The sequence below is a fragment of the Numida meleagris genome, chromosome 20, assembly GCF_002078875.1.
Source record: "Numida meleagris isolate 19003 breed g44 Domestic line chromosome 20, NumMel1.0, whole genome shotgun sequence".
NCBI lineage: Eukaryota > Metazoa > Chordata > Aves > Galliformes > Numididae > Numida > Numida meleagris.
The window spans coordinates 4,552,631-4,564,682 of record NC_034428.1 but is presented as its reverse complement, the minus strand read 5'-3'; the positions used below and the strand labels follow the sequence as shown (position 1 = coordinate 4,564,682).

The following is a 12,052-nucleotide window of genomic DNA, read 5'->3' as shown; positions in this document are numbered from 1 at the left end:
CAGCTCTTGGAATAACCACTTCCAGGACCCCACAGATGCACACAGCCAGGGCTTTTCCATTCCGAGGGGCCTAGGGGCCAAACCCAGAGCATCCCCTTGTCCATTTCCAAGAAGGACACGATGGTTGCGTGAGGGGACGCTGCCAGAAGCGCTGAAGTTGCACGGTGCAACTTGCACAAGAGAGGAAACCGTGGCATGTGCTCAGCGCTCCGGGTGTGCTCGGTGCAGACATCCTGCTGCAGGGGGGTTTCCCAGATCTGCTCTCAGCAATCAGTTTCTCAGTTTCTGCTGAGAATTGAGCACACTTCTTCCTCATTGCTGCAACCCCGTGCCTGTTGCTGGGCAGATCATCACGCTTCCTTTCCCTGCCGGCTGTGCTGGGTTCTCCCCAGGCGTTGCTTGTTAGCTGATGGGCGAGGAAATCCTCCGTAATGCCAAGGCAAATGGTGGAGCGGATCACGGATGTGGAAAAAAAAAAATGAAGTGCTCGAGATCCGCGCTGAGAGGAGCGCTGCCTGCTGCTTTTGTGTGCTCAGCATGAGTCACTGGCCGCAGGTAATCGCCTTCGGTGCAGGGCAGGTTATCGTGCTCCTAAAAGCAAAGGTTCGTTTTGAAGAGCTGGCTGTGCACAGGGCAGGGACATCACACGCTGGGGAGTGTTATTTCTGCACCGAGAAGCACGGACCTGAGCTCCATCCAATAAAAACATTTGCTTCGTCCCCCTTCCTGCAAAACAAACCCTGCATGATGGTGGCTTTGGGCATGCAGCAGTGCAGCTGAGCGTGAGCTGGGCTCTTCCTGACAGTGGTTTTGCTGCAGCTGAGCCCCCTGCATCCCCATCACCGAGGTGGGAGAAAAGGGGGAGGGGGGCGGGATGCAAAACCCCTGTTGGGGCAGAGCTGCTGCATTTCCTTGCAGGATGCAGAGCTGCCAAGTCTCTTTGGGGCACAGTCCGCATCGCTTCCCTGCCTGCTGCTGCGGGGGGGGGGGGGGGGGGGATGGTGTAAGGACTACAAATCCCGGCAGCTCCCACGCTCCTCCCTTCCGCTGTCGCTGCTCAACGCGGCCCCGGCGCGGCAGCGCACGGCCCACGCGTGGCCCTGCCATGAGCTCAGGTCAGGAGCACCCGGGGGGGAGGGGAGGGGAGGGGAGGGGAGGGGTGTGACGCGGTGGGGATCCGTGCGAGCTGCCACCTGCGTGACCCCATGCGTGCGGTCCAGGGGATGGCAGTGCCGGTGAAGCCCCGGTGTTGCCCGGCACGCAGGGCTCGCGTTTCCCCGCTGTTGCATTTTGCACCGACCCCAGCTCTCGCATCACGCGCGATGCCCGGAGGTCGCAGCTTTGCTCCGTTCCGCTCCGCTTTGCTCTCTTCTCTTTTCCTTTGCTTTCCTTCCCCATCCCCCAGCTTTGCCCGAGGGGAGGAGGGCTCAGCGCAGCCGTGTCCCGGCTGATGCCCCCCGATGCCCGTAGCGCTGGGAGCACTGCGAGCCCACCTCCGCTTTACGCCCTGCTGGCTTTGCACCGTTGCAGCCGTGCGGGATCGATGCGGCGGGGCCCGTTCCCCTGCTTAGCTCCGGATGCGCGCGGAGGGGGGGGGGGAGCCGAGTTTCGATCCCGCACCTTGGGGTTCCCGTTGGAAAGCGCAGGAGAACGGAGCGCTTAGCTCCGGATGCGCGCGGGGGGGGGGGGGGAGCCGAGTTTCGATCCCGCACCTTGGGGTTCCCGTTGGAAAGCGCAGGAGAACGGAGCGCGGAGCGATCCCCTGGAAGCGAGCTGCTTCGCGAGGCTTTGCAAACGGGAGCTGTGGCATCGGGCGTGCGCCGGCGGAAAGATGCGCTCGTTCCCGGCCGGCATCGGTGCGGGAACAGGAGCAGGGACCGCAGCTGCGCCGCGTTTTGTTTGCGGACGAGGCGTGGCGGTGCAAACGGGTTGTGCGGCTTCCGAGCGCTCTCTGCCCGCCCCTCCGTGGCACCGGGTGGCTTCCTGGGCGCAGCGCGGTGCCCCACGCGCGGCATCGCCGTGCTCAGTGCCCCGGCCCGGCCCGGTGAGATCAGCCGGGAGCTCCGCTCGTGGGCTCTGGGAAGCGGCCGGGATGGGAGCAGGTGAGGAAAGCCACGGCGATGGGGCTGGGGTGACGCGGGTGGGGGTCCCAGCGGCGCTGCCAGGTTAGGGACGCGATGGCCCGAAGGGTTCCGGCCGCGCACGCCGTTGCACGGCAAACGGAAAAAGGGTAAAAAAAGGCGTTTTCCGCCCGTTTCCCGGCACCCGGGCGAGGAGGAAAGGACAAGGGAGCAAAACAAGCCATGAAAAGCGCTGCGGGACGGCTCGCCTGGCGCTGCCCCAGCTCCGCTCCCCGCCTCGGGCGCTCTGCTCCGTGCCAGCTTCTGTCCCTTGGCAGCGTTGTCACAGAGCAGGGGACTGCCACCCCTGCCACCATCTGGGGGCTTTGGATTGCGTTCGGAGCCACTTCTGCCCCGGTGTCTCCTTCCGTGCCTGGCACAGCTCTCAGTGCCATCATAACGTGCTTTTCCCCCCTGCCAACCCCACGCACGCTTTGTTTTTTGCGCTGCAGACAGCAGCAGGCTGCTGGGCAGCCCACGGCTGGGCTACGGGACGCTGCAGCACGACACAGACCCATCCTGCATGGTACGTACAGGGCGCTGGGTTGGGGGGGAACCCAGAAGAGCAGAGCAGCCTGCTTGCAAGCAAATGGCACGAGCGAGCCCGTCCCCGTGTTCCTGCAGGAGGTGAGCGGGTACCGCAGCCAGCCGTGGCGCGCAGCCCTGTGCCACGCGTGCTGTGTGCTGAGTGCTGGGCTGCTGCTGCTGCTCTTCCACTGGAGACCCAGCCTGGGCGTGCGGGCCAGGTGCAAGCCCTGCGCCCTGGGGCAGGCGGATTGGGTCATCATCAGGGTGAGCGTTGGGCTTTTTTTTTTGGGGGGGGGGGGGGGTGTCCCGCTTCCATCCCCTGCGACGCTGTGTGTGTTGCAGGATCGATTCGGGCAGCGCTTCACTGCACGCGTGCAGACGGAGGCGTTGGGTGAAGGCAGGTGAGCAAAACCCACGTTTATGTGTGTGGGGAGGTGGGGGGGGGATTGGTAGAGATTGATGGCAGTCCTCTGCCCCGAGCAGCCTGGAGCATCACCCCGGGGCCAGGCTGGAGGACCGCAAGAGCAGCATCGCCGTTGGCGTGGCGGATGAGGAGGAGAGCCGGGACACCATCCACCTGCACCAGGAGGAGGTGAATTCTGCAGCCCAGCTTGGAGCCCGCAGACCCCCCCTCCCTGCTCCCCTGTGCCACCCACAGCCCTCTAAAAGTGCACCCCTCTCTGCTCAGCACAACGTCCTGCGGTACTATCTCTTCGAGGGGCTGCGCTATGTGTGGATGGAGAGGCGGCAGGCGTACTGCAGGGTCAGGTAGCTCCTCTCCCCCCAAAAAACAACCCAAACCCACCCCCAGGTCGTGCACCCGCACCGCAGCCTCTCTCCCTGTCTCAAAGCCTTTGCAAGTCTCCTCACTGTGCCCCTTTTGTTCCTGCTCCCGGCCTTGGCTGAGCACGCGGAACAAGATGCTCTCTCTTTCCCAAAGGGTTTTTGTTGCTGGGGACGTGGACGTGCTGTGTGTTCCGCTGTGCTCCCAGTCATTCTGACTCTGTTTTTCTCACTTCTCTTTCCCTCCCCCCCTCTCGCCACCCCCTGACCCCAGCGCCCTGGATGAAGGCTGGACCTGTGCAGAGCTCCACCTCTGTCGGGCTGGACTGGGCCAGCAGGACCAGAGCTCCAGGTGGGCATGCAGCAGCAGGGTAGGACACCTCAAGGAGGGTTTTTCTCCCAGGCAAATCGGGGTGCATGGTTTTTCCTCTCACAGTCTGACTTCAGAAGCAAGGACAGCCTTCAGGGCTCGGTTACAGGGGCTGATGTACCACTGCACTGTCCTTTAAATACCTTACATCTTTACCGTGCAGGAGAAAGATCTACGGCCCAAACCTCATCGAGGTGCCAGTCAAGTCGTACGCCAAGCTCCTGGTGGAGGAGGTGAGCACCCATGGGAGGACTGCAGACCCAGGAGCGTCCCCAGTTGGCTGCAGAGCATCCTCAGCCGTCCTGACCATGAGCCTCTCTCCAGGTGCTCAATCCCTTCTACATCTTCCAAGTGCTCAGCATCGTGCTGTGGGTCTGCGATGCCTACTACTACTACGCCGCCTGCATCTTCCTCATCTCCACCATCTCCCTGGGGCTGTCCCTCTACGAGACGAGGAAGGTTGGTGGTTGGACCTTGGGAAAAGCTTCACAAAGCCCAGCCCGCTTTGGGATCTGGCTTACTGGGGGCTTTGTTGGGATCTGGCTTAGTGGAATAACCCATTTCCGAAGCCAGCTGGCTGAGTGCAACCCATGCTCCAGTGCTTTGGGGAGGTTTCATGGAGTTAGGGGTCTTTTCCAACCTTAATGATTCCATAACATCTTCCAGTCCAGCTGTCCACTCCTCCCCACCATGCCCACCAGCCATGTTCCTCAGTGCCACATCTCCATGTTTCTTGGGCACCTCCAGGGACGGTGACTCCACCGCTTCCCTGGGCACCCAGCTCCAGTGCATCACCACTCTTTCACACCACATCCTCTGTATGTGGTCCCCAGCCTGGTGCACTCAAGACCCATTTGTCTCATGGCGCTTTACTTTGCTTGTTGAGCTGCTTCTGGCTCCTTCTAACAGCTCCCTCCCCTGCAGCAAAGCACCACGCTGCGGAACATGGCCAGGATGTCCATCAGCATCCGAGTCCGCCGTGCTGACGGAGGTGAGCGTTGACGCCTGCGATGAGCAAGGGCTCCTCTGGGATGGGGCCAAGCCCTTGGAAACATGCTTGGGTTTTCCTGCTGGGAGACCCAATGGGAGCACCCCAACCATGAGCTGGTGTCTCAGCACCTCTCTGCGTGCTCGGAAAGGGGCTCGGATGAGTGGTGGCTCTTATACCCTGTGGAATAGCATTGGGGTGGTTTGGGCTCTGGGTGCAAAGGAAGCTCTGGGTGCTGTCCCAGCAGAGGAGGCGGTGGTGAGCTCTGCAGAGCTGGTGCCAGGTGACTGCATCAGCCTGCCCTTGGACGGCGTGCTGGTCCCCTGCGACGCCGCGCTGCTGACGGGCGAGTGCATGGTCAACGAGAGCATGCTGACGGGTGAGAGCATCCCAGCGTCCCCGTCCCATCCTCGCGTCCACCCCCCTGCTTAGAAATTAGCAACGCTCATCACTGCTGGGTTCTTCCTGTAGGGGAAAGCGTGCCGGTGCTGAAGACGCCTCTCCCAGATGGTGGAGGGGCTGCGGGCACCATCTATAGCCCCAAGGAGCACCAGAGGCACACGCTGTTCTGTGGGACGCACGTCATCCAGGCCAGGTCCTACGTGGGGCAGGAGGTGCTGGCTGTTGTCACCCGTACAGGTAGCACGGCGTGGACACGTTGTGTCACCTCGGAGTGGTGGCTTTGAGCGTGCGTTGAGGTCCTCCTGCTCTTACCCCATAGGGTTTTGCACAGCTAAAGGTGACCTGATCAGCTCCATCCTCTACCCCAAGCCCGTGACCTTCAAGTTCTACAAGGATGCTGTGAAGTTTGTGCTGTTCCTCGCTGTGCTGGGTAGGGAGGCATTGCCTGGAGCAGCCAAATTCCTCATTGTGGTGGAATCCCCATCTCTTGTCTTTGTACCGCAGCCCGTTCTTTTCTCTGCGCAGCTTTTATTGGCACGCTGTACAGCATCCTCATCATGGTGAAAAACCAGGTAGGGTGAAGCCATCAGCCATGAAGATCCACCAGCTGATGCTGTCAGGATGCTCACCCCATTTACGCGCCTCGCCCGCCAGGTTCCCATGGGGCAAATCATCATCCGTGCCCTCGACCTGATCACTGTCATTGTCCCGCCTGCTCTCCCAGCTGCCATGACCGTGGGCTCCATCTACGCCCAGAACAGGCTGAAGAAACGTGGCATCTTCTGCATCAGGTTGGGCATTAGGGACAGGAAGAGCGGTGCTGCGTCACCACGGGCTGCCCAGGGAGGGGGTGGGGTCCCCGTCCCTGGAGGTGTTCAACGTGGAGATGTGGCGCTGAGGGATGTGAGCACGGTGAGGGGTGGGTTGGGGTTGGACCGGATGCTCGTCGTGGCCTTTTCCAACCTTAATCATCCTGTGGTTCCACGCTCAGCCCACCCCGCATCAACCTGTGCGGGAAGATCCGCCTGGTGTGCTTCGACAAGGTGAGTGCTTGGCCCGGCTTCACGCCTTGGCTCCCAGCTCGGAGCTGCTCCTGTGACCCCCACCGTGCTCCCCCACCCTGCAGACGGGGACGCTGACAGAGGAAGGTTTGGATGTGTGGGGGGTGGTCTCCCTGGAGGACGGACACTTCATGCCCATCGTCCACGAGCCGCGTCGCCTGCCCGCCGGTCCCCTGCTCCATGCTCTGGCCGCCTGCCACAGCATCACGTTGCTGCAGGGCCAGCCCGTCGGGGACCCCGTGGACCTCAAGATGCTGGAATCCACCGGCTGGGTAAGGGGAGCGGTGGGATTGGTGTGTGGAGGGTGGTGGCACGCGTTGTGCTTGTGCCTTGCTTCCAGCGCCTGGAGATGGCGGAGGAGGGCGATGAAAGGGAGCTGCCCGGCTTGCAGCGCTTTGGGACAAAGGTGTTGGCCACGATGAACCCTCCACCCGAGGAAGAACAGCCGCCGGGCAGGGTGAGTGCCTCGCAGCGTCCAGCGGGGAGGTCCCGGTTGGGTGCTAAGAAAAATGTCATTTCCAAAGGAGCGGTGATGTGCTGGCACTGCCGCCCGGGGAGGTGTTGGGGTCACCGTCCCCAGAGAGGGTTAAGAACCGTGGAGATGTGGCACTGAGGGACACAGCGGGCATTGTGGGGTGGGCTGGTTATTGAGCTCGGTGACCTCAGAGGTCTTCTCCAGCCATCATGATTTTACGATGTTAGGGTTAGGGGCTATAAATGGTCACGCTGGGGATGGGTCGGTGGTTGGGCTCTACCTGAGAGGTCTTCTTCGTGGCTCAATGATTCTGTCCCCAAATTGCAACCCCGAGTGCCGCCCTTCACACTCCTGGGTTGCGATGCCTTCCAGAAGCACCGCTCGCCCCTGGGCATCCTGCGCCGCTTCCCCTTCTCCTCCACCCTGCAGCGGATGAGCGTCCTCACGAAGCTGCCCGGGGACGACGTGACCTGGCTCTACCTCAAAGGGGCCCCGGAGGTGGTGGCCAGCCTCTGCAGCACGGAGACGGGTGCGTTCCCACGCTGCCTTCCTGTCCCCGTGCCTTTGGGAGCCGTTGGGAGCCCGCTGTCCCCGCGGCAGTGCCCGCGGATTTCTCCCAGGTGCTGCGGCACTACAGCGCCGACGGTTTCCGCGTGCTGGCCTTGGCCTGCAGACCCCTGAGCGCGGTGAGGAGCTTCGAGGACGCCCTGGAGCTGACGAGGTCGGTGCACGCAGCTTTGGCTTTAGGTCCCGTTGGCTTTGGTGTTGGGTTTGGTGTTTGTCAGAGGTTTGCACTCTCCCCCTCGCCCCCGACCCTGCATCCTTTCCTTGTGGTTTGGGAGGTGGTGCCGTGCAGCTCGCTGTGCCCGGCAGGGATGCAGCAGAGAGCGACCTGAGCTTCCTGGGCTTCCTGGTGATGAAGAACGTCCTCAAGATGGAATCGGCGCCCGTGATCACGCTGCTGAGGAACGCCGGCGTGCGTCCCGTCATGGTGACAGGTGGCACTGCCATGGGGACACGGGGCTGGGGGAGGGAGGGTGGGCAAGGAGGGGCTGCGGGGTTCTGACAGCACGGGTCAGTGGTGAGACCCCAGCGGGAGGTGGGGGCTGTGGGTCTAGGGGTTGAGGGATTGGGGTCTAGGGGGTCTAGGGGACGTGGGATTGGGGTTTTGGGGGGTTGTGGGTCATGGGATTGGGGTTTTGGGGTTAGGGGACATGGGATTGGGGGTTAGGAGACGTGGGATTGAGGTCTAGGGGTTGTGGGTCATGGGATTGGGGTCTAGGGGCCAAGGGGACGTGGGATTGGCGTCTAGGGTTGTGGGTCATGGGATTGGGGTTTTGGGGTTAGGAGACGTGGGATTGGGGTCTAGGGGTTGTGGGTCATGGGATTGGGGTCTAGGGGCCGAGGGGACGTGGGATTGGGGTCTAGGGATTGTGGGTCATGGGATTGGGGGTTAGGGGACATGGGATCGGGGGTTAGGAGACGAGGGATTGGGGTTTTGGGGTTAGGGGACATGGGATTGGAGGGTTAGGAGACGTGGGATTGGGGTTTAGGGTTTAGGGGTTATGGGACTGAGGTTTAGTGGTTATGGGATTGGGGTTTAGGGGTTAGGTTCTGGGTTTAGAGGCTGAGGTTAGGGATTACGAGCTGAAGCTAGGTGCTAGGGTGTGGGGCTGGGATTAGGGTGAAGGGTTGTTAGGAGTCCCAGACCCTGTTTTACGTACGTCCCCACGACTTGTTTGCATCGCGTCCCTTTTGCATCCCTTGCTGGTGGGTTTGGAGAGGTCGGGAGGTGTCGGCTGCTTCTGCAACCAACACCCTTAGAGCTGGGGTGAGCGCACTGAGCAGCAAAGCCCCTGTTACACCACTGTTACACCATCAGCAGCGTAAAAGCCCATGTCCTGTCAGCACCCCGATGTGCACAGCCCACGCAGTGCCCTGGGGGGGGGTTTCCAGCAAAGCAAGCAGAGCTCTGAGCGCCGTGCCAGCCTAGGTTTGGTTACTCCATGGTACTACACAACTACTCACACCACCACCACCTGCAGGAGACAACATGCTGACGGCTGTGAATGTGGCCAGGAGCTGCTGCATGGTGGGACCGACCGAGCGGGTCATCTTTGTCACTGCTTCGCCGCCCGGCCGCGACCAGCCTGCATCTGTCAAGTTCATCCCCGCGGAGCTCTCGCAGGGCGAGAAGCAGCCAGAGGTGAGCTGAGAAGCAGTCCCAAAAACGTGCTGCCTGTCTTGTAGCACGCTGATGGACTGCTCTGCCCGATGCAGGATGCCCAGCAGTGGGACGGCCGCCTGCACCTGGCGCTGAATGGGAAATCCTTCGCTGTGCTTCAGGAGCACTTCCCTGACCTGCTGCCCAAGGTGAGTCCCCATCCCCGTCCACGTCCCATCTGTGGGGTGCTGGTCGCTGGGACCAAGCCATCCCCTCCTTGCAGATCCTTGTCCGAGCCACTGTGTTTGCCCGCATGTCACCGGAGCAGAAGACTCAGCTGGTGTGCAGCCTGCAGGAGCTCGAGTGAGTGCCCCAGCCCCGAGGCTTGGGGGGCAGCGGGGAGCAAGGGGACACGAGGCATCTCTTGGGTGCTGGAGGCTTTCCCAGCGTGCTGTTCGCATCCTGCCCTTTCCCAAACTATCCCGAACGCCGAGATTCGACCTTGAAAACCCCAAATCTCCCTGTGCCAGCGTTACAAACTCTACTTCTTCTGCAGCTACTGCGTGGGGATGTGTGGGGACGGGGCCAATGACTGTGGGGCGCTGAAGGCGGCCGACGTGGGCATTTCGCTTTCGGAGGCTGAAGCGTCCGTGGCATCGCCCTTCACCTCCTGCCACGCCAACATTGAGTGTGTGCCCACGGTCATCCGGTGAGCGGAGAACCCACAGGGGCTTCTCAGTGCCTCCATCCCCTCTTTGGGATGGGGTTTGTGGCAGGGCTCTGCTGCTGTGCTGATGGTGGTTCTCGCTGCAGGGAGGGAAGGTGCTCGCTGGTCACCTCCTTCGGGGTCTTTAAGTACATGGCCCTGTACAGCCTGGTGCAGTTTGTGTCTGTGCTGCTGCTCTACACAGTGAGTCCATCTGTCCTGGGGATGGGATGCATCAGCAGGGCCGTGGGAGGTGGAGGAGGACCGCCCTGCATCCGTCAGCAATACTCAGGGATGCCTGGTCCCCTCCCTGCTCCTGGGTTTTCTCCCACGGCGTGTCCCCATAGCTGAGAGCATTCCGTGTCTCCCTCCCAGATCAACACCAACCTGAGCGACTTCCAGTTTCTCTTCTTCGACCTGATCATCACCACCACTGTGGCCGTGCTGATGGGCCGCACGGGTCCTGCCAAGGAGCTGGGGGTGCGCCGGCCCCAAGGGGCACTGATCAGCGTGGCGGTGCTGGGCAGCCTGCTCCTGCAGACTGCTCTGCTCATCACTGTGCAAGTCCTCAGCTACTTCATCACCGTTTCTCAGAGCTGGTACGGGGCCTGGCCATGGGGAAGTCGTTGGCCAAAGTCAACGCGGATGGCGCTGGCCAAAGCCAAGGGGGTTGGCACCGAAAGTCAACTTCAGTCGCCACGCTGATCCTCTGTCTCTTCTCTTTAGGTATGTGCCACTGAACAGCACGGTGACAGCTCCCCAAAACCTGCCCAATTACGAGAACACAGTCCTCTTCTGCATCACTGGCTTCCAGTACCTCATTCTGGCCGTTGCCATGTCCAAGGGGTACCCATTTCGAGAGCCACTCTACACCAACGGTGAGGATGGGGCTGGCCGTGAGCAAGGGGAGACCTCACGCTTTCATCTCCCTCCTCAACTCTCTCCCTCCTCGCCCTCAGTGCTCTTCCTGGTGGTCCTCATGCTCCTCTTCGGCCTCATGATATGGCTGACCCTGTACCCGTTGGGCTTCCCCAAAACCCTGCTGAAGCTGCGCGACATTGATGACTTGAACTTCAAGCTGCTGCTGTTGGGAATCGCCACGCTCAATTTCTTCTCTGCCTTCGTGCTGGAGGTGAGTAGCAAAGCAAAGGTTTGTAAGACCACCATTCTCATGGATCTGTCCAAGAAACCCCCACAACCTGCTTTTCTTGTATCTTTGCCACAGACTGCGCTGGACTATGGATTGCTGGGCTGCTTGCGTAAGCTGCGCCGGAAGAAGGCATCCAGAAAGCTGTTCAAGAGGCTGGAGAAGGATCTGAGCCAGCAGCCATCCTGGCCACCCCTTAACGAACCTCTCTTTGCTACCCCTCGGATGTCCATTGCTGTGAGATAGCCAAACCTCACTCCTCCCCGCTCTGCGGGTGAGCGCTGCGCTCTTGTATTTATTTCTCCTGGTCCCAAGGCTGACCGAGGGCATCTGGTGCCTGGCTCCGTGTCCATCCCGTGGGATGCAGCATAAATGTGAAGACAATCCCATCTTCCCAATGGGGGAGACCCTCAGCATCACAACCACGAAGCCATATGCTCCAGAAACCACGTGCTTGGTCCCATGGCCCCGCGAGAAGAGGTGGTGGGAGATGCTAGAGACGAGAACTCGGGGGTCCACGTGGGGGTCCCTCCTGCCTTCAGCCCCATGCCCTCCTGCCTGGTCAGAGCTGTGAATTGAAGCTGTCCCTCTTGTGCTGCCGGTGGTGGCACCCACCGTGGCCACGGGGCTCTGCTCACTGTGAAGGAAACCTCCGCCCTCCCTGCTGGCCACCTCGATGTGTAGGAAATGTTTACAAACCACCCCAGCTTGCCAAGGACGTTCTGAGCCAGCTGTCAGCAGCGAGGGGCTTTGGAGCATCCAACGCAGAGCCCAAACCCCTATTGCACACTCATGCATTTTGGCCCTTTGGTCCATGGGAGCAGCTGGAAGGGCGTCCATCCGTCCATCCACCCCCTTCCAGGTCAGTGGGAGGTTTTGGCATGGGATCCCAGCACACTGGTGATGCTTCTGCTGGGCCCTCCAGCTGCCAGCAGGAGCTTTGTAGCATTAAACCCCCCCCCCCCTTCCCCCAAATCTCTATTTTTATTTCTATTTTTAACTCCATTCCAGTGCGTAAAGGGGTGGAGAAGGGTGTACCTCTTCTGGCTTTCAAGTGGTTCTGGTGCGAGCACGTCTAATAAATCAACACTATTTTCGTGAGCACACTGTGGAGCTGTGGGGCAGGGGGATGGTGGAAGGAGAGCAGTGGGTCAGGGTGAGGGTTGGGGTCGTTTTGTTCTCCAGTGGGGCTGGAAGATGCTGCAAAAGCAGAGAGCTCAGGGATGGCACCACTGAGATGTCGGAACGGGCAGAAGTTGACTTTGGCCAACGCCAACCCCAGCGTGTTTCCAGCTGGAATTTGCTAGC

At 61.0% G+C, this 12,052-nt stretch overlaps 1 protein-coding gene across 5 annotated transcripts; it reads left to right on the top strand.

Annotated features, from left to right (window-relative positions):
* On the top strand, positions 584-11,845 carry ATP13A2 (ATPase 13A2). 5 transcript variants are annotated; one of them, XR_002444461.1, is made up of 31 exons: positions 1,673-2,102; positions 2,573-2,646; positions 2,745-2,912; positions 2,991-3,049; positions 3,132-3,240; positions 3,337-3,416; positions 3,706-3,783; positions 3,965-4,034; positions 4,126-4,260; positions 4,726-4,792; positions 5,034-5,168; positions 5,261-5,428; positions 5,511-5,621; positions 5,717-5,763; positions 5,846-5,982; positions 6,183-6,234; positions 6,318-6,524; positions 6,593-6,709; positions 7,100-7,256; positions 7,328-7,448; positions 7,601-7,725; positions 8,773-8,933; positions 9,008-9,100; positions 9,175-9,254; positions 9,448-9,600; positions 9,705-9,801; positions 9,973-10,196; positions 10,324-10,475; positions 10,557-10,729; positions 10,823-11,606; positions 11,756-11,845. XR_002444461.1 is itself a non-coding variant. In XM_021417522.1 (30 exons), exons 2-30 carry the CDS (start codon positions 2,644-2,646, stop codon positions 10,988-10,990), a joined length of 3,447 nt encoding a protein of 1,148 aa, XP_021273197.1. In that variant the 5' UTR covers positions 584-847; positions 2,573-2,643; the 3' UTR covers positions 10,991-11,845. The 5 variants fall into 5 exon arrangements, 4 of the variants coding, with proteins under 4 accessions (XP_021273197.1, XP_021273196.1, XP_021273194.1 ...); XM_021417522.1 differs by lacking the exon at positions 1,673-2,102 and adding an exon at positions 584-847 and having other exon boundaries at positions 10,823-11,845; XM_021417521.1 differs by lacking the exon at positions 1,673-2,102 and adding an exon at positions 999-1,115 and having other exon boundaries at positions 10,823-11,845.

Bases quoted from the DNA above. Each gene is read 5' to 3' on its own strand.
- ATP13A2 (XM_021417518.1), top strand. From the start codon at position 1,832: ATGCGCTCGTTCCCGGCCGGCATCGGTGCGGGAACAGGAGCAGGGACC. The intron at 5,169-5,260 runs GTGAGAGCATCC...TTCTTCCTGTAG, and splicing joins CAACGAGAGCATGCTGACGG to GGGAAAGCGTGCCGGTGCTG. The intron at 5,429-5,510 runs GTAGCACGGCGT...CTTACCCCATAG, and splicing joins GGCTGTTGTCACCCGTACAG to GGTTTTGCACAGCTAAAGGT.